The sequence below is a fragment of the Zonotrichia albicollis genome, chromosome 16 (assembly GCF_047830755.1).
Source record: "Zonotrichia albicollis isolate bZonAlb1 chromosome 16, bZonAlb1.hap1, whole genome shotgun sequence".
Lineage (NCBI taxonomy): Eukaryota > Metazoa > Chordata > Aves > Passeriformes > Passerellidae > Zonotrichia > Zonotrichia albicollis.
In genome coordinates, this window is record NC_133834.1 from 1,027,999 (window position 1) to 1,050,926 (window position 22,928).

The 22,928-nt window shown below is 65.3% G+C and overlaps 1 protein-coding gene across 2 annotated transcripts in view; it reads left to right on the top strand.

Moving 5' to 3' along the window:
* Positions 1 to 22,928, top strand: part of CASKIN1 (CASK interacting protein 1) — a 29,207-nt gene that overhangs the window by 1,824 nt on the left and 4,455 nt on the right. Inside the window, exons 2-14 of one of the 2 annotated variants that reach the window (XM_074552935.1) lie at positions 12,649 to 12,700; positions 14,711 to 14,808; positions 14,910 to 15,055; positions 15,137 to 15,232; positions 15,653 to 15,783; positions 15,854 to 15,962; positions 16,335 to 16,443; positions 16,552 to 16,646; positions 16,727 to 16,844; positions 18,226 to 18,441; positions 20,268 to 20,375; positions 20,500 to 20,618; positions 21,619 to 21,706. In XM_074552935.1, the coding sequence (XP_074409036.1) occupies positions 12,649 to 12,700; positions 14,711 to 14,808; positions 14,910 to 15,055; positions 15,137 to 15,232; positions 15,653 to 15,783; positions 15,854 to 15,962; positions 16,335 to 16,443; positions 16,552 to 16,646; positions 16,727 to 16,844; positions 18,226 to 18,441; positions 20,268 to 20,375; positions 20,500 to 20,618; positions 21,619 to 21,706 (1,485 nt within the window). The remainder of the gene's footprint in view (positions 1 to 12,648; positions 12,701 to 14,710; positions 14,809 to 14,909; positions 15,056 to 15,136; positions 15,233 to 15,652; positions 15,784 to 15,853; positions 15,963 to 16,334; positions 16,444 to 16,551; positions 16,647 to 16,726; positions 16,845 to 18,225; positions 18,442 to 20,267; positions 20,376 to 20,499; positions 20,619 to 21,618; positions 21,707 to 22,928) is intronic. The other variant, XM_074552936.1, reaches the window with a different exon arrangement.

The window sequence follows — 22,928 nt, forward strand, 5'->3', positions numbered from 1 at the left end:
GGGTATGGGGACAACGCCTGGCCTGTGCCCAGCAGTGTCCCCACACACCCCTCTCCAGCCCCTGCTGGCCTGGGCACACAGCTGGCGTTGCTGTGGCAACAACCAGAGGTGCTTGAGTGCCACCACCTTCTCCTGCATCCCTGTCCTTCCCAGGGCTCTGCTGCATCTCCCACGGCCGAGCCCACCAGGCAGGATGGCCACGGGTGCCAGCACTGCTCCCATGCCAGGGTCACAGGTTAGGGACAAGGGACACCCAGTGGGGCTGAGCCTGCTCTTGAGGTGGATGTCACCCCATTCCCTTGCTGGGCTGTCCATCCCCAGCTCTGCTGGACCCACAGTGCCAGTGCTGGCTTGTCTGGGGCCATTTCCCCACCGGACCCCACTCTCCCCTGTGCCAGCGGGTGCCACGTGTGCTGTGGGTGCCATGCTCCCAGCCTGGGGTGCTCAAGCACCTCTGACCGTGGCAGTGGGGCTGGGGTGGTGCATGGAGTGGCAGAGCAGCGGGCAGGGCTGTCCCCACACTGTCCCCACGTCCTCTCCGAGTTCTGGTCCCACGCACGCCTGCGGCGCTCCCCGCGCGGCACCGCCGAGATTTGTAACTTAGCTCTGTTATCTGATAATATCCTATTCATGTGGGGTTTAATACACGAGATTTTGGAAATCCTTGCGTGAATTAGCGCGGGTTGCCATGGTGACAGGGGCCCCGTTGGTGTGAGTGTGGGTTCGGGCCGGGCCGGCCGCAGCGCACACCGCGCCTGCTTCGGGCCATCCATAATTGATGAGGTTGTCTGAAAGTTGCGCAAATCAGATGCAGGGATTTGGCAGCAAACTGTTTCCCTCCCTGTCCCCTCCTTCTCGGTGCTACCTCGAAGAAATGTGGTGACTTGGCGTTTTCCCCTCGGTTCCAGTGCCATGGGATGGGATGGGAGCGTGGGGTGTCTCCAGGAGCACTGTGCCCGCTGTGCCATCCCTGTCCTGGGCACCCGGGGCTTTGGGCAGTGGGACAGGAGCTGTGCCATGCTGTGCCATGCAGAGGATCCACAGTTCTGTGGCTGTGGAGGGTTGGAGTGGGCTGGCTCCTGCCCTGTGAGCCCTGCCAGGGCTCATCCACGTTGGGAAAGGCTCCCGTGTGGTGCTGCCGGTGCTGAGTGTGGGACCTCCAGCCAAAGGATCCTCTGCTCCAGTTTCTCCTTGGGAGAGAGGCTTGGGGGGCTCTGTAAAGCACTTCCACACATGGCAGCATCGTGTGGCCAAGGAGATGTCCCAGTACATTGCCCTGCAGTGGCAGGACAAGCACTCAGCATGGCAGGAACTGGCTGTGTGGCTGGAATCCAGGGCTGTGTCCTGTGGGGCTGTGCTGCCCTCCCCATGCCTGGTCCTCAGTGCCACCCTGGTCCCCCAGGTTGCCATCAGGACTCGTGTCCTGGTGTGCTGTTGGAGCTCTGGGGCCACCCAGGGCTGGGTTAGCCAGGGCAGGGCACAGATCTCTGCATCCCCTGTGTCCTGCCACGTCAGAGCAACCCTGGGTAACCCAGCCCAGCCCGGCCCCACTGCCCGGGGTGCTGGTGCTGAGGCCTGGGCAGCTCTCAGTGTGCCCCCACTCTGGGCAGGAGAGCCCTGTTCCTGCACTGCCACCTGGGCAGGGCTCTGAATGCTGCCCTGCGTGTCCCTGGCAGCAGCTCTGGCATCTCGGGGCTTGTCCCATCAGTCCTGTCCTGCTGCCATGTGCAGGGAGCAGGTCCTGCCCTGTCTAGGAAGGGACCTCAAAGCTCAGCAAGAACTCCCTGGGTCCTGGGGAGCTGTCCTGGGATGTGAGTGGAGCTGCACTGGCTGGGTGGGGACGTTCCTTCACTGATGCTCCAGGGTTTGGGGACTGTGGGCAGCAGAGCCAGAGCACCTGGGGACATGGGCCCTGGGCAGGGCCTCGCCAGCTGCCTCCTGCCCTCCGGTGTGTCCTCCTGCACAGTGGCCAGTTAATTCTGGCTTTTCTTGCCTGCACTTGATTGCATTCATAATCTGCTCTGATAACAGTATTTAATAAAACCGGGCTAATATGGCGCAGTTAGGAAATGTCTTTGACATTTTACAATTCAATTTCCATGCAGTAAAAGGCAGGGCAGATGCAAATCCAATTGTGGTGCAATGCCCAGGGCACACGTGGCCGGCAGCCACCGGAGCTGCCCAGTTCCCCTGGCCCTGGGAGAGAGCAGGAGCCTTCCTTGGGAAAGCAGGAACCTTCCTTGGGAGAGCAGGAACCTTCCCTGGGAGAGCAGGAGCCTTCCCTGGGAGAGCAGGAGCCTTCCTTGGGAAAGCAGGAACCTTTCCTGGGATGCAGGCACCCCCGATGGCCCCTGCTGCTGCTCCCTGGGCACTGGGCAGAACCTCCCTGCCCACAGAGAAAGCCAGGCAGGGATGAGCAGGTGATGCTCACTGGGGTGCTGGAGCCCCTGGATGCTGCTGCCTGTGGAGCCATCAGTGCTGGGCAGCACATCTGGACTTGGGGAAGGGGCTGTGAGGCCAGATCCTGTGGCCAAAGGGGTGCAGGGCCCGTGCATCCCCCATGGCATGGCCAGGCAATGCTCCCACACCTCCCCCGTGCCCTTGGCAGGGCTGGAGGGGCAATGCCCAGGGGATGGGCTGATGGGCTGGGGCACACGGGTGGTGCCAGCAAGGGGAGGTGATGGTGATTCCCAGACGTGGCCCAGGCTCGGGCTGTGCTCCCAGCCCTGCTCACAGGCAGGTTCCCCCAGCTGCTGCCCAGCTCCTCCATGTGTCAGCGGGTCCCCCCGTCAGCCTCTCGGGGTTCCCAGCCCGCGTGCGAGGCCTCGCTCCCAGCAGGACTTGGCAGGGAAGAGTGGGCTGCAGCGTGCCAAGTTTCCTTCCACAGGGGCACCATTGCTCAGCCTGGGGTGGCTTCTCATCATTTTACATTTCTTGCCTCTGTGGCTGGGCAGAGCTGTGCGTGCACACCCTCAGTGCCCCCATCCCCAGCACAGCCCCGTGTCCAGGCTGCTGCAGGGTCCCTGTCCCTGCTCTGGGGACCGGGGACATTTGGCCACTGCCATGGAGGGGCAGCGAGCCACGGGCCGGCGGCTCCGTTCCCAGCTCCCTCCTGGCCTGGATTTCTCTCAGCAGTCCCAAATGCACCTGGCTGGGCACCAGCAGCCCTTTGGCAGCCCCTGTGCGGGGCTGTCCCACGGCTCCGTGTGCACCAGCGCCTCGCTGCCCCTGTGCTGGGGGTGCCACTGGGGGGGACCTGGCAGGGCCAGCATGCACCCAAGGGTGGCAGGGCTGGCACTGAGCAGGTCTGAGTGCTGCGGGTGCCCTGAGCTCCTCTCCACAGCCGTCCCAGTGGCTGCCAGCCCACGGTGGTTTCCAGTAGCCAGGCTGGCGTCTGGCTCCTCTCCTCCTCTCTGTGCTCTGTTTAACTCTTCCTTCCCCTTCCCAGCTGCTGGGAATGGCTGTGATCAGTCCCCTGCCCATCTCGGTGTGCCCGGGTGCCCCCAGCCCCTTCCCCTTCCCCACATGGCTGCAGAGGCTGCAGCAGCAGTGCCTGGGGATGGCAGCTCCGTGCTGCTGTGCAGGGCCCGGCTGGGTCCCACAGCAGTGCTGGGAGCTCAGTGAGCACAATTCTGGCTCATGGCAGGTGGGAGCTGTGGCAGTGCTGGTGGGCTGAGTGCTGGAGGGAACAGTCCAGCTCTTGGGTGATACCTGAGGTTGTTTCCCACAGTGCTGTCTGTCCCCATAGTGGTGCTGGTTGGTGTGTGCTGGGAATGGTGCTCAGCACTGTTGGGGGAATGCTGGAGAATAAATTTGCTGATATTTGATGACTGGTGCTGGTCCTGCTGGGCCAGGCTTCCCTTCCAGTGAGGGAGAGGCACTGAGAAGCAAAACTCAGGAGTGCCTGCATGGACACTGTTGTTCTGCCACTGTTTTGTGTCCTGTCCCTGGCCAAGTGCGCTGCAAGGGTGGGCCATGGCCAGCAGGTCACTGAGCCAGAGTGCAGCGCTGGTGTCACCTCTGCCCTGGCTCACCATCCTGTCCCACATCTGGGGCACTGGGACTTGCCCTCCTGGTTCTCCCCTTCCCAGTGATGTCCCCCTGCCCCGCAGGATCGGGGCTGGCTCATCCTGCCGGCCTGAGAGGGATCTTTAAGCGCTAATGAAATGTTAATAGTATTTTCCAACTCAATCCGGGAGTAGAAAATGAGGTGTTTAACGCTGGGCTCTGCAGCGACATGAGCAATCAGCCTGAGAAATGGGAACTGGGATGCAGAGCTGGTCTGGCCTCTCCCGACAGCCGGGACTGCTCCATGGTGATGGATGGGTCCCGGTGCTGGCACAGCCACCCCGTGGGGCAGCACCGTGCTGGGAGGGAGAGCGGCTGGCAGGGAGTGCCAGCTCTGCCCGGGTCTCCTTGGGTGTCCCCACAAGGTCACTGCCAGCACCTGGAGAGCGCTGAGCAGGTGGAGGTGGCTGTGGGGCTGGGGTGCCCCAGGGTGCAGCAGGGTGAGGGGACCCCAGCACTGTGCCCTGCCATGGTCAGCTGGAGATAGACCAAGCTGGAGATGGTGCCCTGGGGCACAGCAGGGTGAGGGGACCCCAGAGCCGTGCCCTGCCATGGCCTGTGTCAGCTGGAGATGGAGCAAGCTGGAGATGGTGCCCAAGGAGCCACCACAGGCTCTGCTCCTGGGCGCTCGGGTGGTTGGGTGCTCCTCCCATGTGCCCACGCGTGCCCCTCTGCATCCCTGGGCATCCATTACTGTGCACCTGTGTGTGCCCAAGCCCCTGTGCATCCTGTGCATGCTCCTGTGCATCCTGTGTGTGCCCCAGCCCCTGTGCATGCTGTGCGTGCCCCTGTGCATGCTCTGAGTGCCCCAGCCCCTGTGCATCCATGTGAAGGTGTGTGCATGGTGTGCCCATGTGCCTCTGCCCCGTGCCCGCCTGTGCCTCTCGCCTGCCCGGCCATGGGGCCGAGGGGCCGAGGGGCCGGGCCCCGGGCACGGCGGGCTCGTGGCGGCGGCAGCAGCCGCTGATCCCTTCCAGATGTGGCTGCCGGAGCTCCCCGAGAGGCCCCGCGGGTTCCCGGCCGCGGCAGCCGCTGGAGCAGAGACAAAGCGGCGGCGGCTGCCCGGCTCCTGCATTGCAGCTGGGCTGTTTACGGCAGCGCGCTCCTCGCAGCCCTGCAGCAGCACAGCCCCGCTCCCGGGTGTGCTCAGCGGCTGCCTGAGCCTCGGTCATGCCAGCCCTGCCAGCCCCTGCCTGTGCCCGCCCTGCTGGGGACACTGGGGGTACTGGGGACACTGGGGGCACAGGGGACATTGAGGCACTGGGGACACTGGGGATGCTGGGGACACTGGGGGTACTGGGACGGGTCCTGCCAGCCCTGTGCCTCCCCTGCAGCGCTGTCAGCCCCCCGGGAGCAGTGTGAGGCCTCTGACCATGCTCCCTGTGCTCCTGGATGATGCAGGGCATGGCCTGGCTGCACATCCCTGCTGCCCACCCACCCTGGTGGTCACCGGCACACCCCCTGAGCTGCCAGGCCGCAGAGCTGCCCATGCCTGTGCCCGTGCTGCCCCTCCATTCCTGCTGGGAACGCAGCCCTGGAGCAGAAGGTGGGCACCGTGCACCAGCCGTGGATGAGGACAAATGATGGCTCGGAAGGCATCAGGTTCAAATAGAACCCAGGGCCTGTTTAGCTCTGCATGGCTGGGAGCTCAGAGACAGCTCTGCAGCAGCCCCCAGAGCCTCCGATGGATCTGGGCCGCCTGCACATAGATGTGCACACGTGTGCACACACTCAGGGCACATCAGGAACTGATCTGGGCCGCCTGCACACAGATGTGCACACGTGTGCACACCAGGAACTGATCTGGGCCGCCTGCACACAGATGTGCACACACTCAGGGCACACCAGGAGCTGATCTGAGCTGCCTGCTCACAGAGATGTGCCCACGTGTGCTCACGCTCGAGGCACACCAGGAGCTCCCACCACTTCCCAGTGCTGCTGCCCCGTGCCGGGTTCATGGGAGGCCAGCGATCACCGCCTGCCTTGGTTAATGATGCTTTGAGATGCACAAAGCTCCGGGTCCCGCCCTGCAGCCAGAGTGGACAGGGTCCCTCCTTCCAGGGGGTGAGGAGGAGGAGGAGCTGGGGAGGATGAGGATGAGGATGAGGATGAGGATGAGGATGGGGATGGGGATGGGGATGGGGCAGGATGGTCTCTGCCCAGGGTGGAGGTGAGCAGTGTGTATCCATCCACCTCCATCTGCTCCCGTGTCCCAGGAGGTGCAGTGCCAGCCGTGCTGGGGTGGATGGATGGACGGACAGACACAGGTGACAGTGGCCCTGAGCAGCCACGTGCCCATCCCTGCCATGCCAGCCTCGCTGTGCCAGCAGCAGCTCCTTCCAGCCAGGGTGATTATTGAAAATTACCTGTTTGCCACAGGCTGCCAATTAGGGCTCCCTGTAAGCGACACCAACATTCATTTCCACAGAGACGAGTGTGGGCGGGCGGCTGGCACCGGGCACGGCAGGCTCTGGCACCAGGCATGGCAGGCACCAGGCACTGGGCACAGTGGGCAGCTGGTACAGAGAATGGCAGGCTCTGGCACTGGGTACAACGGGCAACTGATACCGGGCATGGCAGGCGGCTGGTACCGGGCATGGCAGGCACCAGGCACCAGGCATGGTGGGCGGCTGGCACAGGGCACGGCGGGCACCAGGCATGGCAGCCAGCTGTGATGCTCAGGGCTGGTCCCACAGAGCTGGGCACAACCCCTCGTGTCCCACCCGTGTCCCCCTGTCACATCCCTGTCCACATCTCTGTCCTGCCCATCCCTGCTGCTGCTTCCCCACATTCCTGGGTGCCCTGGGCCGAGTCACCAGCGAACCCCTGCCCAGCAGAGCCCCGTGTGGTACTCAGGGGCTGGGGGGGCTGGCAGTGCCCAAAGGGGTCTGGCTGATGCAGCATGGCTTGGCCTGGCTGCATGGCACCACACAGCAAAGGTCAGGTGAGGATATGGCTTGGGAGTACAGGGGGAGAGTGGGGATCTCCCTCCACGGAAGCTGCTGGTGGGTGCTGGGCCCCCTGGCCAGCCCCAGCCCTGGTGGGTCGGCTCTGCCCTGGGTACACCCGTGTCCCCTGTCCCCGCCTGCCCTGGCAGCCCACAGGCTCAGCCCCGCGCCATCCCGAGGGACTGAAAAGTTTCCTTTTTGTAAAAATAAAAGCATCACAGTGGAGTCCCTGCTGCCTCTTGAAAGCTGCATTTAAGCTGCTTCCTGCAGCCCCAGGGGACAGCGCTGCGCGGTGACTCAGGCTGCCAGAGCCCAGCCAGCCTCCAGTGCGGATTTCACCCCTCCTTCTCCAAAGGGTCTGCCAGGGACGGGCATCCGGAGCACCTGTACCTGCGCTGGGCACGTGGGCAGCATCCCCCAAAAGTGCCTTGGGATTTGGGGAATGGCTGGGGATGGGCAGCGGGGCACACAGGTGTGGCTGTGCAGCTGTGGTGGGCAGTTGTTATCCAGCTGTGGTGGGCACTGGGAGGTCCAGCTGCGGTGAGAGGTGTATGTCCAGCTGTGGTGGGCAGTGGACATCCAGCTGTGATGGACACCGGGGTGTCCAGCTGTGATGAGAGATGTCTGTCCACCTGTGGTGGGCAGCAGTTTTCCAGCTGTGGTGGACACTGGGGGTATCCAGCTGTGACGGACACCAGCTGTGATGGACACCAGCTGTGATCCAGCTGTGGTGAGAGATGCCTGTCCAGCTGTGGTGGGCGGCAGTGATCCAGCTGTGCCGAGTTCTGCCCTGCAATGGTTCCATCCCATCCCAGGCACCCCTTAGCCCCAGGCAATCCCTTTCCCTGCACAACGAGCCTCCCGGTGCATTATTTATACAGTCCCGATCGATCGGAAGATGATAACGGCTTCATTAGCATCTGAGCATCGCGGCCCCAGCGCCTGACACGACCTTGGCTGCAGGACTACAAGCTTTTCCCTGTCAGGACCGGCTCCCCGGTGTCACCATCACCACCAGCCCCAGCCAGGGCTGCCGTGGCTGCCCCAGTGCCGTCCCCCAATGGCACATATTGCCCTGGGGACCCCATCCTCGCAGTGAGGCCTGAGACCCCCCCATGGCAGGGCTCCTCGTGCAGTGCCCGTTGTTTGCGTGGCGCTCGTTAGCAGGGATATAATTAAGAGCAGCTATTTTGGATGCTTCCTTTATCCGGCAGCTCCCAGCGATGCCGCTGCAGGATCCTCCCCCCTGTCTCTGAAACAGGCGCTTGCCTTGAATGTCTTCCCTGTGGGTATTGGCTGCTTGTGGGGTCCTGTTGTGTTTGTGGGGGCACACGCAGGGCTCTGGCCGCCCATGTGAGCTGGGGAGTGGGGAAGCAGCAGGGCTGGGGCTGGAGTGGAGCGGGGTCACTGCAGAGGGGTCAGGGAAGGGATGGAGAGGAGGATTTGGGGGGCTCTCCTGGCTGATCCGCTGCCGCCATGCTGGGGAGGGGGCAGCAATGCTTTCCCCTCATTAAGAAGATGTTGATTTAGCGGAGGCTGGAGCCATCTGCTTGGAGCAGCCGCCTGCTGCCTGCCGGGGGAGCTGGGTGAGGATGTGCTTCGTCAGCGGGGGCTTGGCCGGGAGCCCCCACGCTCGGGCCGGGCATCGATCGCTGCTGGCGCTGCGCTGGCTGCAGAGGCTGGCGCAGGGGCAGGGGAGGGGGTGCTGGCAAGGGACAGGAGCCCCCTGAGCAGCCCCTCCATGTGGGACCGTGGCCTTGGAGGGAGGGGATGGGGCAGCCGGGCACAGGGGATTCACTGCAATCTGCACTGGGGTGCCCAGAGCTGTGCTTGGCCGCTGGGGTGCCACCATGGCATACACCGCTCACCTGGGCACAGGTGTGTCCAACAGCATGTTCTGGGATACCTGGAGCAGGGACTGGGCACTGTGGTCTCCCTGTGGCATGTACTGGGATTCCTGCTTGGGCACGGGGGTCTCCTCATGGCCATGCATCACAGTGCCCAGAGCTGGGGTTGGGCATGGGGATCTCCTCATGGCATGTACTGGGATTCCTGCTTGGGCACGGGGGTCTCCTCATGGCCATGAATCACAGTGCCCAGAGCTGGGGTTGGGCATGGGGATCTCCTCATGGCATGTACTGGGATTCCTGCTTGGGCACAAGGGTCTCCACATGGCCATGCATCGCTGTGCCCAGAGCTGGGGTTGGGCACGGAGGTCTCCTCCTGGCATGCTCCGGGACACCCAAAGCAGCTGCCAGGCGCAGTGCCAGGAGCCATGGTGACCCAGGGGTGGGGCAGAGCGGGTTCCCATGCCCAGGCCCTGCACGTGCCAGCTGCCCGTGCGCCACTCACACCGCGGTGCCCGCCGGGGCCGGGGCTGCCGCGGGGCCGGCGAGGCGCTCGCTGCACGCGGAGCGCCGGGCTCAACCCGAGCGTGATGGAGCTCCTGCAGTGCCTGTGTTTGAGGGAAGGCGTTCCTGGAGCAGAGCAGGCCGCTCCCGCCGCCGTGTTTACTCCGGCAGGCGCTGTTTATAGCTGGTGTCGATGGCAGACGCTGCGGCTCCCGCTGCACAGCGCAGCCCACGGTGCCAGGGCCTGTGTGTGCCCCCCTTCCCTGGGGCTGGCATCGTAATCCAGGTGTTTGTGGGGTGCAAACTGCTCTGAGAGCCATGGAGAGCTGGGCTGTGAGACACCAGGGCAGCCCTGTGAGCCCACACGGCACAGCCATCACCTGAGCAGCCCATGGGGAGCCAGAGGGGACATTGGGGTGTCCCAGGGATGGTGGTGGGGCTCAGGATGGCCGAGTAAAGATGTGCCAGCCTTGATGGCACCTGCATGGAGAGGGCAGGATGGTGACTGCAGGTGCTCAGTGGTCCCTGCCACCCCCCAGGGATCCCAGCAGAGAGGACAGCCAGGGACACACTGGGTGCTCACTGGCAGTGTGGCCATGAAGGAGCTCTGCTCTCCTCCCCACCGTGCCCATCTCCTTTTGTAGCCGATATTTTTAATTGGAAGCACTCAGCTCCCTTCTCTCTGCCTTGTTAGTGGAGGAATGTTCCTTGTCATTAATTCTCAGCCATTAATGAGCTCTCCTGGCTCTTGTTGCCCCCAGACTGGCTGCAAATCTCACTGTGGATCTGGTGGCCAGGGCAGCCATCCTTCCTTCTCTCCTGCTTTGGGAACTGGGGTTATTCTGAGAGCCCAGCTGGGCTCCGTGCTCCAGCTGCCTTCGGCACGCTGACAGCCACTTCCAGAGCTCTAAGGAAAGTCAAACCACTGCATGGCTGCAAGTCACTGACTAAGCACTTGGCACGGGCAGTGATGGAAGTGCTACACAGATTTTGGCAGCCGCAGCCTCTCCTGCAGGTGCAGGGAGGGAAGATTTGCCGCTACGCTGCGCCGGGGCGATGGTGGTTTGGTGATGCCGAGGGTGCCACGTGCCTGGGGATCACCAACGGCATCACCACTGCACCCTGGTGCCCGGGCACTGCCCCGTGCCAGCCCCTCGCTGGGATCCACCTGTGGGAACGGCCAGGCAGTGCAGACCCACTGACAGCGTCCGTCTGTCCATCCATCCGTCCGCAAGGCCCCATCGCCCGTCTCGGGGCCCATCTCGGGACCGGAGGCTGGAGCCAGCGCCGGGCACGGTGCCGCTCCTGCGCCCACGGCTCCTTTTGTCCGCTGGCCCTGGCATCCCTGGGGGCAGCTCGGGCCCTCTCCTGGGAGCTGGCTCCTGGCGCGGGCAGCAGCGGAAGCAGCGCTGGGCTCCTCTCCACGGGGCTGAATGGCACCTTTGTTGGGGACGCTGGCGGCAGCACGGGGCTGCGGGACCGGGGCAGTGCCGGTGCCACAGGGGCTGTGCCAGGGACTGGTCAGTGCCGGTGCCACAGGGGCTGTGCCAGGGACCGGGGCAGTGCCGGTGCCACAGGGACTGTGCCAGGGACCGGGGCAGTGCCGGTGCCACAGGGACTCTGCCAGGGACCGGGGCAGTGCCGGTGCCACAGGGGCTGTGCCAGGGACTGGTCAGTGCCGGTGCCACAGGGACTCTGCCAGGGACCGGGGCAGTGCCGGTGCCACAGGGGCTCTGCCAGGGACGGGGCAGTGCTGGTGCCACAGGGGCTGTGCCAGGGACTGGGGCAGTGCCGGTGCCACAGGGGCTGTGCCAGGGACTGGGGCAGTGCCGGTGCCACAGGGGCTGTGCCAGGGACTGGTCAGCGCCGGTGCCACAGGGGTTCTGCCCACCACCAATGTGCAGCTCTTCCCAGGGAGCATGGGGTTTCTGTGGCAGGGATGGGGCCTGGGGGTTTCTGTGGCATTCCTGTCCCTCCCCACAGCCTGGGGACCCCAAGGTGTCCCTGTCCCTCTCCAGGCATCCTGCAGTCCCCCTTCTCATCCTGCATGAGGCACCTCATCTGGGAGGGGACCCTGGGCACCTGGTGGCTGGAGGGTGGTTGCTGTGGCTGGTAGAACCTGCCCTCTGCAGCTGTCACCTGTCACACGGGGCTGTGTCAGCATCAGCAAATGTCCTGCAGCTCGGGCAGCCGGGCAGCCCTGGTGTGCAGGCGGCAGCTCTGGGTGCCAGAGCCTCTGTCCTGGGCCCATCCGTGCTGTGTGGCCTGGGCAGGGCTGCTCAGCCCGGCACCACTCCCCAGGTTTGAGGTCAGGGCTGGACACAGCCACCCCTCCTGCTTCTGGTGCCCTCTGAGCCCTATGTGCCCATGCAGAGGCTCCTGGGCAGTGGCACAGCCTTATGTCCAATAATCAATGACCACAGGGACACTGACAAGGGGACACGGCAGAGGGGGAGAGAGCAAGGCCACGGCCAAGGCACACACAGGGAGTGTCTCTCTGGCCCCGCATTCCCTTTCCCTGCCTGAAGCAGCCCCTTCCAGCCAGCTTCTCCCAGCAAGAGCTCGTCCCTGGCTTCCAGTGCCTTTGCCCATTCTTCCTGCTGGGCCATGCAGCCTTTGGGTCCCGTCCCATGGGCTCAGGGCTGGAGCTGGGCTCGCTGTGCTGGGCTCGGGGGCTGCAGTGTGGGTCCCCTGTGGGGCTGGAGCTCTGCTCACTGTGTGGGTCCCCTGTGGGGCTCTGCCATGCTGCTCCCACCCTCCTCTTCCTCCTGCTGCTCCCGCTGTGGGAAGAGCAGCTCTCTGGAAAGCCTGAGTGGCATTTTTCGGGTAAATCTTATGTAAATCTGGCTCCATCCTTCCTCGTGCTGCTAATTGGATTGCCCCGGCGCGGTTTCATTTCCCAGAAGGGTGGGGAGGGCAGTGCAGGGGGGCTGGGGTACAGGGGGATGTGCTGAGCTCTGCCCAGGGGGGGCTGCAGGGGCCTTTCCAGAGCCCCAGATGGGTGAACGAGACAGGGGAACATTGCCCAAGCAAACCAGGGGAGAATGGGCAGAACCAGAATGGTGCCAGGAGGAGCCCCCGGGCTCTGCCCCCTTCAGCAGGGACCCCCACCCTGAGCCTGCAGGTTTGGGCAGCCTCACTCAGCACCTGTGGAGCTGCAGGGAGCGCCAGCCTTGGTAGGCAGGGAAACCTGGAGCTGCCAGCACGTCCCCTCCCTGGTGTGCCCCTGTCCCTGTGCCAGCCTCCTCCTCTAACACCCTGTCCCCTTCCCTCACTTCCAGAGCTCCTCGGATCAGCAAAGAGAGTCAATGTCAACTTCCAGGACACGGACGGGTGAGTGGGAGCCCCAACCCGGGTGTGGATGCTGTGGGGTGCTGTGAGCAGGGGTTGTCCCCGCTGTAGGAGTGCCCAGTGCCTGTGTGGCAATGCCAGGCTCCCCAAGCTGCCAGCTCCAGGGCTCTGGCCCCATTAGCCCCCATGGCTGAGCCCTGCCCGCACCCAGAGCTGGTGCTGGAGGCAGAGCCAGGGCTGTGCCCACAACTCACCCCACTTTTCCCAGCCCTGGGGAAGCTGGGTGGGAGAGCCGTGACCCCGCCAGGCACGGGTGATGCTGCACAGCCACATCCAGGGGTGGGAGCAGCAGAAAGGGGCTGCAGACCACCCTGCTAATGACACTAATGAGGCTGCAGGGAGGCATTGGGGCCCTGCACAGGGGGTGCTGCCCTGGGAGTGCTGCTTGTGGGGCTGGGCAGCAGCTGCCCCTGGCTCTCCCCGCCCTGAGATCCCCCTTGAGCGGGGCAGCAGCACGACGTGATGCCACTTGTTCCCTCTGCTGTGCCAGGGCAATGCCAGGGAGAGTAGCAAAACAGGAGGCCATGCCCTGGGGATGTACGGCCACAGCAGCCCAGCTGCCTCCTCATCCTCATCACCAGGGTAGTGGCAGTGGGCATCCCCTGGTACCTGCCAGCTCATGGCTGTGCCAGGGGCAAGGGGCGCCACCCAGGGCCCACCTCGGGCTCAGCAGAGACAGCAGGACACAGGAGGGCTGAGTGTCATGGTAGGGCCAGGCAGCTGCAGGCAGGGCCTGGCTCGTGTCTGGCTCCTGGAAGGCTCAGGGGGTGCTGAAGCACAAGGGGAGCAGCCTCCAGCCCCAGGCACTGCTCCTGGAAAGGATCCCTGGGATGCAGGCTGCAGCCTGGCTGTGCTCTGCTCCGTGTGAGCTCAGCCAGCCCCGTGCCTCAGTTTCCCCATCCCGGCAGCGCTGGCTCATTCCTGGCTGGGGGTGCTGTGTGTGAGCACTGTGCTGGTGTCCCTGCATGGATGAGCACCGTGCTGGTGTCCCCACGTTGGTGAGCACCGTGCTGGTGTCCCCGTGCTGGCCCCGGTGCCCTGCTCCCCTGCTCGTGGCCGAGGTGCCCGGCTGGGCCAGGAGGTGCCCCAGGGAAGCCCCCGAGGCAGCCGCGGGCCAGGCTGCGATTTGCACCATCTTGAGCGGATCTGAGCAGGGCGCTGGAGCGGAAAATGTTGACATTTCCCAGGCAGACGTTGGGGATCGGCCTCCTGTGCAGGCTGTCTGCTCACATCGCTGCGCCCCGCTGGGGATGGCAGCCACAGCTCCTGGGCACCGCCGTGCCTGCAGCCTGCTTCCCATGGGACCTGTCCCCTCACCCAAGGGCCTGGGGACAAGTGCCAGGGGGATTGTCACCCACAGCCCCGTGGGCACTGGGGAACAGGGCCAGGGGGATTGACACCCACACCAGCCCCTCAGGCAGTGGGCAGCCACAGAGGTCAGCGTGTCCTGGGGGCTGCCATGCTCCGGTGGTGACACCGGGGAGGCCCTGGGGATGGGATGGGGACGCTGTGCAGGGCCAGGGCCCCGAGCAGCAGCACGGTGGGTGCCAGCGCAGCCGCACGGAGGAGGATGCCGCTGCCGGGAGCACAAGTAGGTCAGCTCCTGGCCTGCTTCCCAGGCGGGAGCCTCGGGAGCTGCCAGAGCAGAGGGGTGCGGGGCCGGGGGCTTTCCCCACCCCAGAGCTGGGCACGGCACTGGGCACGGCAGCGCTGCCATCTGTGCTCGTGGGGCCAGCCTGGGGGAAGTGGGTCACTGGGGAGGGGGCTCCCTGGTACCCCCACCCTCTGTGCCTGCCCTGCCCAGCGGGGTCTCAGCATTGCCAGGCCCACAGCAGCTCTCACCCCAAAGCCCACAGAGGGATAGGGGGTGGCTTTCCCAGGTGCACGTGGAGGGCAGAGCAGCCTCGGGGGCAGGCTGGAGGCCGTGGTGCTGGGCAGGGCTTGGCAGGGCTGTGAGGGGACAGTGGCCCCTGACACCAGCCCGCTCCCCAGGTTCTCAGCTCTGCACCATGCAGCACTTAACGGCAACACAGAGCTCATCTCGCTGCTGCTGGAGGCACAGGCTGCCGTGGACATCAAGGACAACAAAGGCGAGTCCCCAGTCCCCTGCCCCGTGCCCCGGTGGGCTCTGCCCACTGCCTTGGCACATGGAAGGCTCACATGGGAGGCTCACGGCTCCTTGCCCCTGCAGGCATGAGGCCCCTGCACTACGCGGCCTGGCAGGGCAAGAAGGAGCCCATGAAGATGGTGCTGAAGGCAGGCTCCTCTGTGAACATCCCATCGGACGAGGGCCAGATCCCCCTGCACCTGGCGGCACAGCACGGGCACTACGACGTGGTACGGAGGGCACGGGGCTGGCGGGGGGGGTGCCACCCCTCCAGCCCTGCCCTCACCAGGTCGGGTTCTGCTTGTCCCCAGTCGGAGATGCTCCTGCAGCACCAGTCCAACCCCTGCATCATGGACAACTCGGGCAAGACGCCCCTGGACCTGGCATGCGAGTTTGGCCGGGTCGGGGTAAGTTCTCGCAGGGCTGGGTGTCCCCAGAGGGGGACTGGGAGGGGACAGGGGCAGTGTGAGGTTCTGGGAGGGGACAGGGGCACTATGAGGACCCAGGAGGGGACAGGGGCACTGTGAGGTTCTGGGAGGGGACAGGGGCACTGTGAGGTCCCTGGGGTGGGACAGGGGCACTGTGAGAGGTCCCTGGGGGGTACAGGGGCACTGTGAGGTCCCTGGGGGGGACAGGGACACTCTGAGGTCGCGGGACTGCTGGAGGGGCACAGGGATGGCCGGCACTGGGGGTATTTGGTGCCACCACCATTGCAGGATAGCTCTGGCTGCTGGCAGGGGGAGGCAGGGGCCGGGGGCCGGGGGCTGCAGCCCAGGGGCGGCCGAGCCGCCCTTGCAGCCCTGCTCCGTCTGTGTTTGCTGAGCCAGGTGGTCCAACTGCTCCTGAACAGCAACATGTGCGCGGCGCTGCTGGAGCCCAAACCGGGGGACACCACCGACCCCAACGGCACCAGCCCGCTGCACCTGGCCGCCAAGAATGGCCACATCGACATCATCCGGTGCGTGCCGCGGGCAGGGGGGGCAGCACCGGCGCCCCCCGTGCCCCCCTGACCCCGCTGTGCCCCACAGGCTCCTGCTGCAGGCTGGCATCGACATCAACCGGCAGACCAAGGCGGGCACGGCGCTGCACGAGGCCGCGCTCTGCGGCAAAACGGACGTGGTGCGGCTGCTGCTGGATGTAAGGGCCCCCTCGGCACCCCCAGATGGCCCCGGCACCCCCAACCCAGCCAGGAAGGGGTGACCCCACAGCTGGGGCTCAGAGCAGCCTGTTCAGCTCTCCCTGGGAGCAGAACTGAGGGTCCTGGGGGGATGCACCAAGGCTCTGAGGATCCTAGGGGGATGCACCAAGGCTCTGAGGGCCCTGGAGGGGAAGCACCAAGGCTCTGAGGGTCCTGGGGGTGCACACTGAGGGGTGAGGGTCGCAAGGGGGGTACACACAAAGGTCTGAGAGCTGTGCCCTCCAGCTGCTGGTCTGCTGGTGGCCTAGGGAGTCCCAGGGGTGGCAGAATGGGGACCAGCCTCCTCCCAATCCCTCTCGGTGCCATTGCAGAGCGGGATCAACGCCCACGTCAGGAACACCTACAACCAGACGGCTCTGGACATCGTCAACCAGTTCACCACCAGCCAGGCCAGCAAGGAGATCAAGCAGATGCTGCGGGGTAGGGGGTTGGAGGGCACAGAGCGGCCGCGCTGGCACAGGGACGCCGGGCTGGGGGTGCCAACCCCCGTGGGGTGCGCGGCCGCTGACGCCCCCGTTCCATCCACAGACGCCTCCGCAGCCCTGCAGGTGCGGGCCGTCAAGGATTACTGCAACAACTACGACCTGACCAGCCTGAACGTGAAAGCTGGGGACGTCATCACCGTGAGTGGGGCCGGGGGGGCCGGGGACAGCGCGGTGGCAGTGCCAGCCCCCGGCCCGGCCCTGACCTGGCGCGCCCGCAGGTGCTGGAGCAGCACGCGGACGGGCGATGGAAGGGCTGCATCCACGACAACCGCACCGGCAACGACCGCGTGGGATACTTCCCCTCCAGCCTCGTGGAGGCCATAAGCAAACGAACAGGCAAATAACCCCCCTAGACCCCCAGCCCCAGGGAGCCCATCCTGGCTTGGTGGGGACGGGGCTGTGGGGCTGCAGAGGTGAAGGCAAAGCAGGGTGATGCCCCTCATGCATGTGGGGTCGGTGTCCCCGCCATGGGCATGGGGACGGTGCCTAAAGTTTGTGGGGTCAGTGTTCTCGTGGTGCCTGTGGGGCTGCTGCTCCCATTGTGTGTGCAGGGTCCGTGTTCCCGTGGTGTCTGTGGGGTCGGTGCTGGCAGCCCTGGGGTGTTTGGGGTCAAACCCCTTGGGCTGGGGGAGGCGTTTGAGGTGCTGGGAGGTTGGTGCATGAGGAGACCCAGGGTGTCACTGTGGTTTGGGGGACAGGAACAGCAGTGGGGTGGCAGGAGCTGGTGCTCAGGGTCTGTGCACGGGCTGGGTACCGGTGCCAGGGAGCTGATGCTGCCACACAGAGAGCGTCTTTCCAGCCAGGGCCATCTCAGGGATCGGCCCTGCTCCCTGCCCTGTGGCTGCCTGTTCCCATCCCCATTGCCATCGTCGTCCCTTCAGGCTCCTGGGGGCGTCTGCAGCCCCCCTGGGCTGTGCCCTCTGCCAGGAGAGCCCCAGTGGGGCTGGTGCCTCTGCAGGCAGCACTGAAAGGCCCCACATCAACCATCTCACCCCAGCCCTGGGACTGGATCCTGGGGGCAGCCACACCATGGGGCCATGGGCAGGGAATGGTGGCACTTGTCTCAGGAGAGTGACAGCACAAGTGGCTGCAAGGCAACCCACAGTGTCCCTGGAGGCACCTGGTGCTGGACAGGCAGGGTCAGAGCCACCCTCCAGGCACGGGTTGTGTGCCAGTAGCAGAGATGCCATCCATGTCTCCTGGGCTGAGCTCTGTGGCTCCTGGGCTGCAGCTGGCCAACGGCAGTGCCAGGCAGGCTGTAGGTTCTGCAGCCACCCCACTGGCGGCAGCAGTGTGGGGTGCAGGCGCTGTGTCACAGCTCACCCCTGGACACGGGGGTGGCAGTGCTGCAGCCCCACAGCCCTGGGATGGCCCTGCAGGGAGCAGGAGCTGCAGTCTGGCTGTGAGAGCCCGTGAGCTGACCCTGGGGCCATCCCAGTGCTGGATCCATGGGATGTGTCCGTGCCCTGTGCTGGGCTGTGCCTGTGCTGAGCTCCCGCTGCTGCTCCTCAGCTCCGCTCCGCATCGCCTGGGTCTCGGTTCTGGCTTCTCCACATCCCTTTGGTCGCATTTTTGATTTGCTGCCTTCTCCCCCCTTTCTTTAATTTTCTTTTATTTCCTTTCCTTTTTTTTTTTTTTTTTCTTTTTTGGCGGCACTGAACGTGCCTCTATTATTTTGATTCTTTTCATTTTGTCTCTTGTTATGTTTTATTATCAGGTTCATGGGAGACTGTAACAATCCCCCAACACTTCCAAAAGATCCCGCTCCCGGCTTACGGGGCTGCTGTGCTAAACGGTGACGCCTCGTCCCATCCGTTCCATTCCCTGCCTCCACCTCCACCTCCACCACCACATTCCCATCAGACTCTTTTCAGTTCCTTTGGCTATCACAGGCTCTCCCCTAGCAGTGCCGACGAGCCGCGTTACGGACAAGGTAGTTCACCGCTCGCTTCGTGCTCTCCATGGATTTTCCTTTCTTTCCCTTTAAAGCGTGTGTCGAGTCCTTTCTCTCTGCTCGGCCTCTCGCCCTCACGGGGGCTGCAGGGCGTGTGTGTGTGTGCATGCAGCGTGTGCATGCGCGTGCATGCGTGCAGCGGGGGCAGCGGGGGCGCTCGGGTGGCACACGCTGCCACTGCTCCCTCCACACCTGCTCCAGGGCTGCTGGCACAGCGAGTGCCCAAGGCACAGCCATCCTCCCCAGCCTGGCATGCCCTGGGTGCATGGGCACCCCCAAAGCACTCACGGCCCTGTGCCAGGCAGGGCTGGCAGCACGGAGCCACAGCTCAGTGCCACAGCACAGTGCCACGGGCTCAGGGACCCTCTGCTGGCCACAGGCTCCCTGCAGGTCCTGGCTGTGCACACGGAGCTGGAAGGGGCTGTGGCTCAGGGGATTCCCAGGGGATGCTCTCGGGGCTGGCTCAGCGCAGGCAGAGCCCAGGTGAGCCCTGGGGACCGTCCCCAGGACACAGGCAGGTGACAGATGCTGCAGGGCTGTGCGTCAGGAGCACCCAGGAGCAGGGATTGCAGGGGTTCTGTCCTCTATGGCTGGGACCAGGGGTCTTTGCACATGCCCTGGTGCCTAAGGAGATTGTGTTGGGGGGCACTGGGTGGCCCTGCTGGCACTGGGGACAAGGGAGCACTTCTTTGCCCTGGGGCTTTCTCTCCTGCTGGGATCGCATGAAGCTGCCCAAGCCCAGGCTCCTTGGTGTGACCGTGGCATGAGCAGCTCAGGGATGTCCCAGCCTGACTTGGTGAGGTTGTTTGTCCCTGCTGTGCTCCTTCAGTGACTTTATCACCTGGTACCACCTGTCCCCTGCTATGGCTGGTGCTGCTGGAGCGAGCAGCTCCATGAACAGAACTGGCCTGGTTGGCAGGGCGGTGACAATGTCCCACAGCTGGTGGGGTGGTGGCAGTGCCCCTTGGCTGGCAGGACAGTGGTGGGGCCGTAGTGGGGCCATGGCAGCACTGGCCCTGTAGGGCTGCTGTCCATCTCACCCGATGCTGTTTTCCCCCTGCACTCGGAGCTGGCTGTCCCTGGTGCAAGTGGGACCTGGCAGAGGTGGCCAGCACAGGGAGCTGGTGAGGAGCCCTGCCCTGGGGTGACCCTCAGGCTGTGCCCCAGAGGAGGGCCAGGTCCTCTCATCCACTGCTGTGTCCCCTGTGTGTCACCTGGGTTTCAGCACCCGGTGCCTGGCCCTGCACAGCCCCTGTGTCCCCCCCAGATGGGTGCAGGCAGCTGAAGGGACATGGCCAGCACTGACTGGGACAGGGGACAGTGGGGTGGGAACCTTGGTCCCCACTGCCTGAGTTTGCCCAGCTCCCTTTGCTCCCTGCACTGGGTCATGTCCCCATTCTGTCCTGTGAAGGGATGAACAATCCCTGTCCCTTGTCCAGGCTCAGCCAGGGCACTCGATCACCCCACCATGGTCTGTCCTGGCTGGCAGTGAGGAGGGATGCTCTGCACAACGGGGCCCAGGGCTGGTCACTGTCACCTCTGCCAGCTTGGGGTGGGACAGGGCCCTAGGATGGCTCTGGCATCCCTGGGCATGGATACAGCCAGGGTCCCCACAGCGTCCCTGTGGGGCTGTTTGTTCCCACACCATCCCTGTGGGGCTGTTTGTTCCCACACCATCCCTGTGGGGCTGTTCCCACGTGCAGCAGTGCCAGTCCCAGGCTGTGGTCACCTCCCTGTGCCACACCCGTGCAAGCCCGGCGCAGTGCCACACACCTGACAGCCGCTCTCTCTGCTCTGCCACCAAGGGTCCCGCGGGGCCGACATGAGCCCGTCCCACCTGTCCCCGTCGCAGGGCGGATCGGCCACGGCAGCGCCCGCCGAGGAGATCTGGGTGCTGCGGAAACCCTTCGCAGGTACGGCACTGATGGGATGCGCAGCGCATGCCAGGCGTGGCGCTGGCTCCGTGGGGCACTGCCATGCTGTGGTGCCCCCTAGGCGCGGGGCACAGAGCCCTGAGAGCCTCTCCCCTGTGTGCAGGTGGTGACCGCAGCAGCCTGGGCAGCACGGGCAGCGTGGCCTCAGCGCGCAGCTCGGGGAGCGGGCAGAGCGCGGGCAGCGGGGCGCACGCCCTGCACGCCGGCTCCGAGGGCGTCAAGGTAAGGAGAGCCCCGAGGCGGCCGTGCCAGCTGCTGCTGGCTGCACTCTGCAGCGTCTGTTGCCTGCCTGACCTCAGCTGGGATTGGCATTTCATGGGGTGCTGTGCAGTGTCATCGATACCTGTGTGCCACCAGCTACGCTGTCACCAACAGCGGCCACCAGCGTGTCCCCTCCAGCTGGCACCTGAGTGCTGCCTGGGCAACCTGGGCTCAGGCCCTGCAAAACATTCCACAGGTCCATCAGGGCTGCTATGCCATGTCTCTGCTGCCACTCGCAGGGGCCTCTGCACTGTGCTCTGTCCTGCACACACTGCTGCCACCAGCCTGGCACACTGCCACCAGTGCATTGTTGCCACTGGCCCAGCACACTGCAACCAGCACCATGCACTACCACCACCAAAACATGGCACACTGCCACCAATGCACTGCTGCCACCAACATGGCACACTGCAACCAGCACCATGCACTGCTGCCACCAACATGGCACACTGCCACCAGTGCACTGCTGCCACCATCACTGCACACCGCCCTGCACGCTGCCCTGCCACCACTGCCACAACAGCCCTGCAGTGCCCCTGGGCTGTCCCATTCCCTGGCGATGGCACCTGCCAGCCCACGTCCCTGGCACCCTGCCTGCCGTGCCCACGAGCACGCTGCCAGCCAGGGGGGCTCCATCCCGCGGGCACAGGGACCCCCAGCCCGTGCCGGCAGCCCGGGCTGGGCATGTGCCAGGCTGGCTTTGGGGTGCGGCGGTGCCGTGGGCTCTGCTGCCGGCAAAGCACCATCTGCTGCTCCCGCTCTCCCCGCTGCCGCCGAAATCTGCTGCAACCCTCCCTGCCCACCCTCGCCCGAGCTGGCAGCACCCGCAGCATCCACGGCACCCACGGCACCCGCGACACCGGCGACACCCGCGACACCCGCGACACGCAGCCCCGGCCCGCCGGCCCCCTCCACCCGCCTCACTGTGCCTGCTCTCCCCCCTTGCCGGGGTGTTTTTCAGCTGCTGGCAACGGTCCTTTCCCAGAAGGCTTCTGCGCAAGAGTGTGCCGTGGGCGATGGGCCGGCCAAGGCGCAGGACATCCCCGCAGGTGCGTGCTGCGGCCGCCCGGCTGCCGGAGCAGGAGGAGCCCTGGCCGTGCCGTGGATCCAGGGATTTGTCTTTTTTTTTATTGCCACGGCACCCGTCGCCAGAAGAAAAACGTGTGGGTAAAAAATGACTCTGTCGCCTTTCGGCTGCTGCCAGGCCTTCTCCTGCCTCGGTTAGTGGGGGCCCGTGGGGGGCGGGGGGCGGCGCGGGGCGGGCAGGGGGGGCACCGCTGCTCCCCGGCCCCTTCCCTTCCCGGGCCCCCCCGCCAGCCCTGATGGAGCCCGAGCGGGGTCACCCCCAGCCCGGCACCGCCACCGTGCTGGGGGGCTGCGGGAGCACGGCCACGCCACCGGGGTGCCCACGCCACGGCAGTGGCACCTGCCGGGGGAGCGGGGGGACAGACGGGAGAGGCACACGTGGGCGTGGGCGTGGGGGGGATGCCCAGAGCAGCCCGGGCCACGGGCAGGGAGAGGCGGGCAGGGGGGATGCGCTCTGGGGAGGGGGCGCGCTCATGGAGGGCGGGGGGCACGCGGGGAGGGGGCGCAGACGTTGCTAGGGAGAGGGGGAAACGCTGGAGCCATGCAGACGCAAGTGGGATGCACACGGCAGAGGGATGCACATGTGAGGAGGATGCCCACGCGAGAGGGATGCAGATGCCCAAGGATGCACACACAGGGGGGATGCACACACAGGGGGGATGCACACACACACACACACACGCACGCACACACACACACATGGAAGATGCAGTTGCTGGTGGGGAGGGAAAGGGCTTTTCTTGTTCATCCTGATAAACATGAGGCAAAAATTTCAGGGCAGCCTCCTTACCCTGCAGGGAGGGCACCAAGGGATGCCCGTGGGTGCTCCTCTGCGAGCCTGCCTGGCGGGTGGCAAGGCCACAGGAGTGGGGCCAGAGTGTTTTGGGCACAGGAACCCCTCTGGCTGCTGCCTGGGCTCCAGGGACACTGGCTCTGGAGGGCAGATCTGGCTGGGTCCCACTGCTCGGGGCTGCGCTGGGTGCAGCAGCTCTCCTGCCCCTCCCCGAGGAGCAGCATCTTGTTCGGGGCACGGCGGGTGCTCCGGGCTGCTGTGCTGGGCTGGGTGTCCCGTGTGCTGGGCTGGGTGTCCCGTGTGCCCTCCTGTGCCTGCCTTGGCCCTGCCAGCCCGGGGCTGTGGCTGTGGCACCCGCCCGGGCAGGGCTCGGCTCTCCCTCCCTTCCCTCG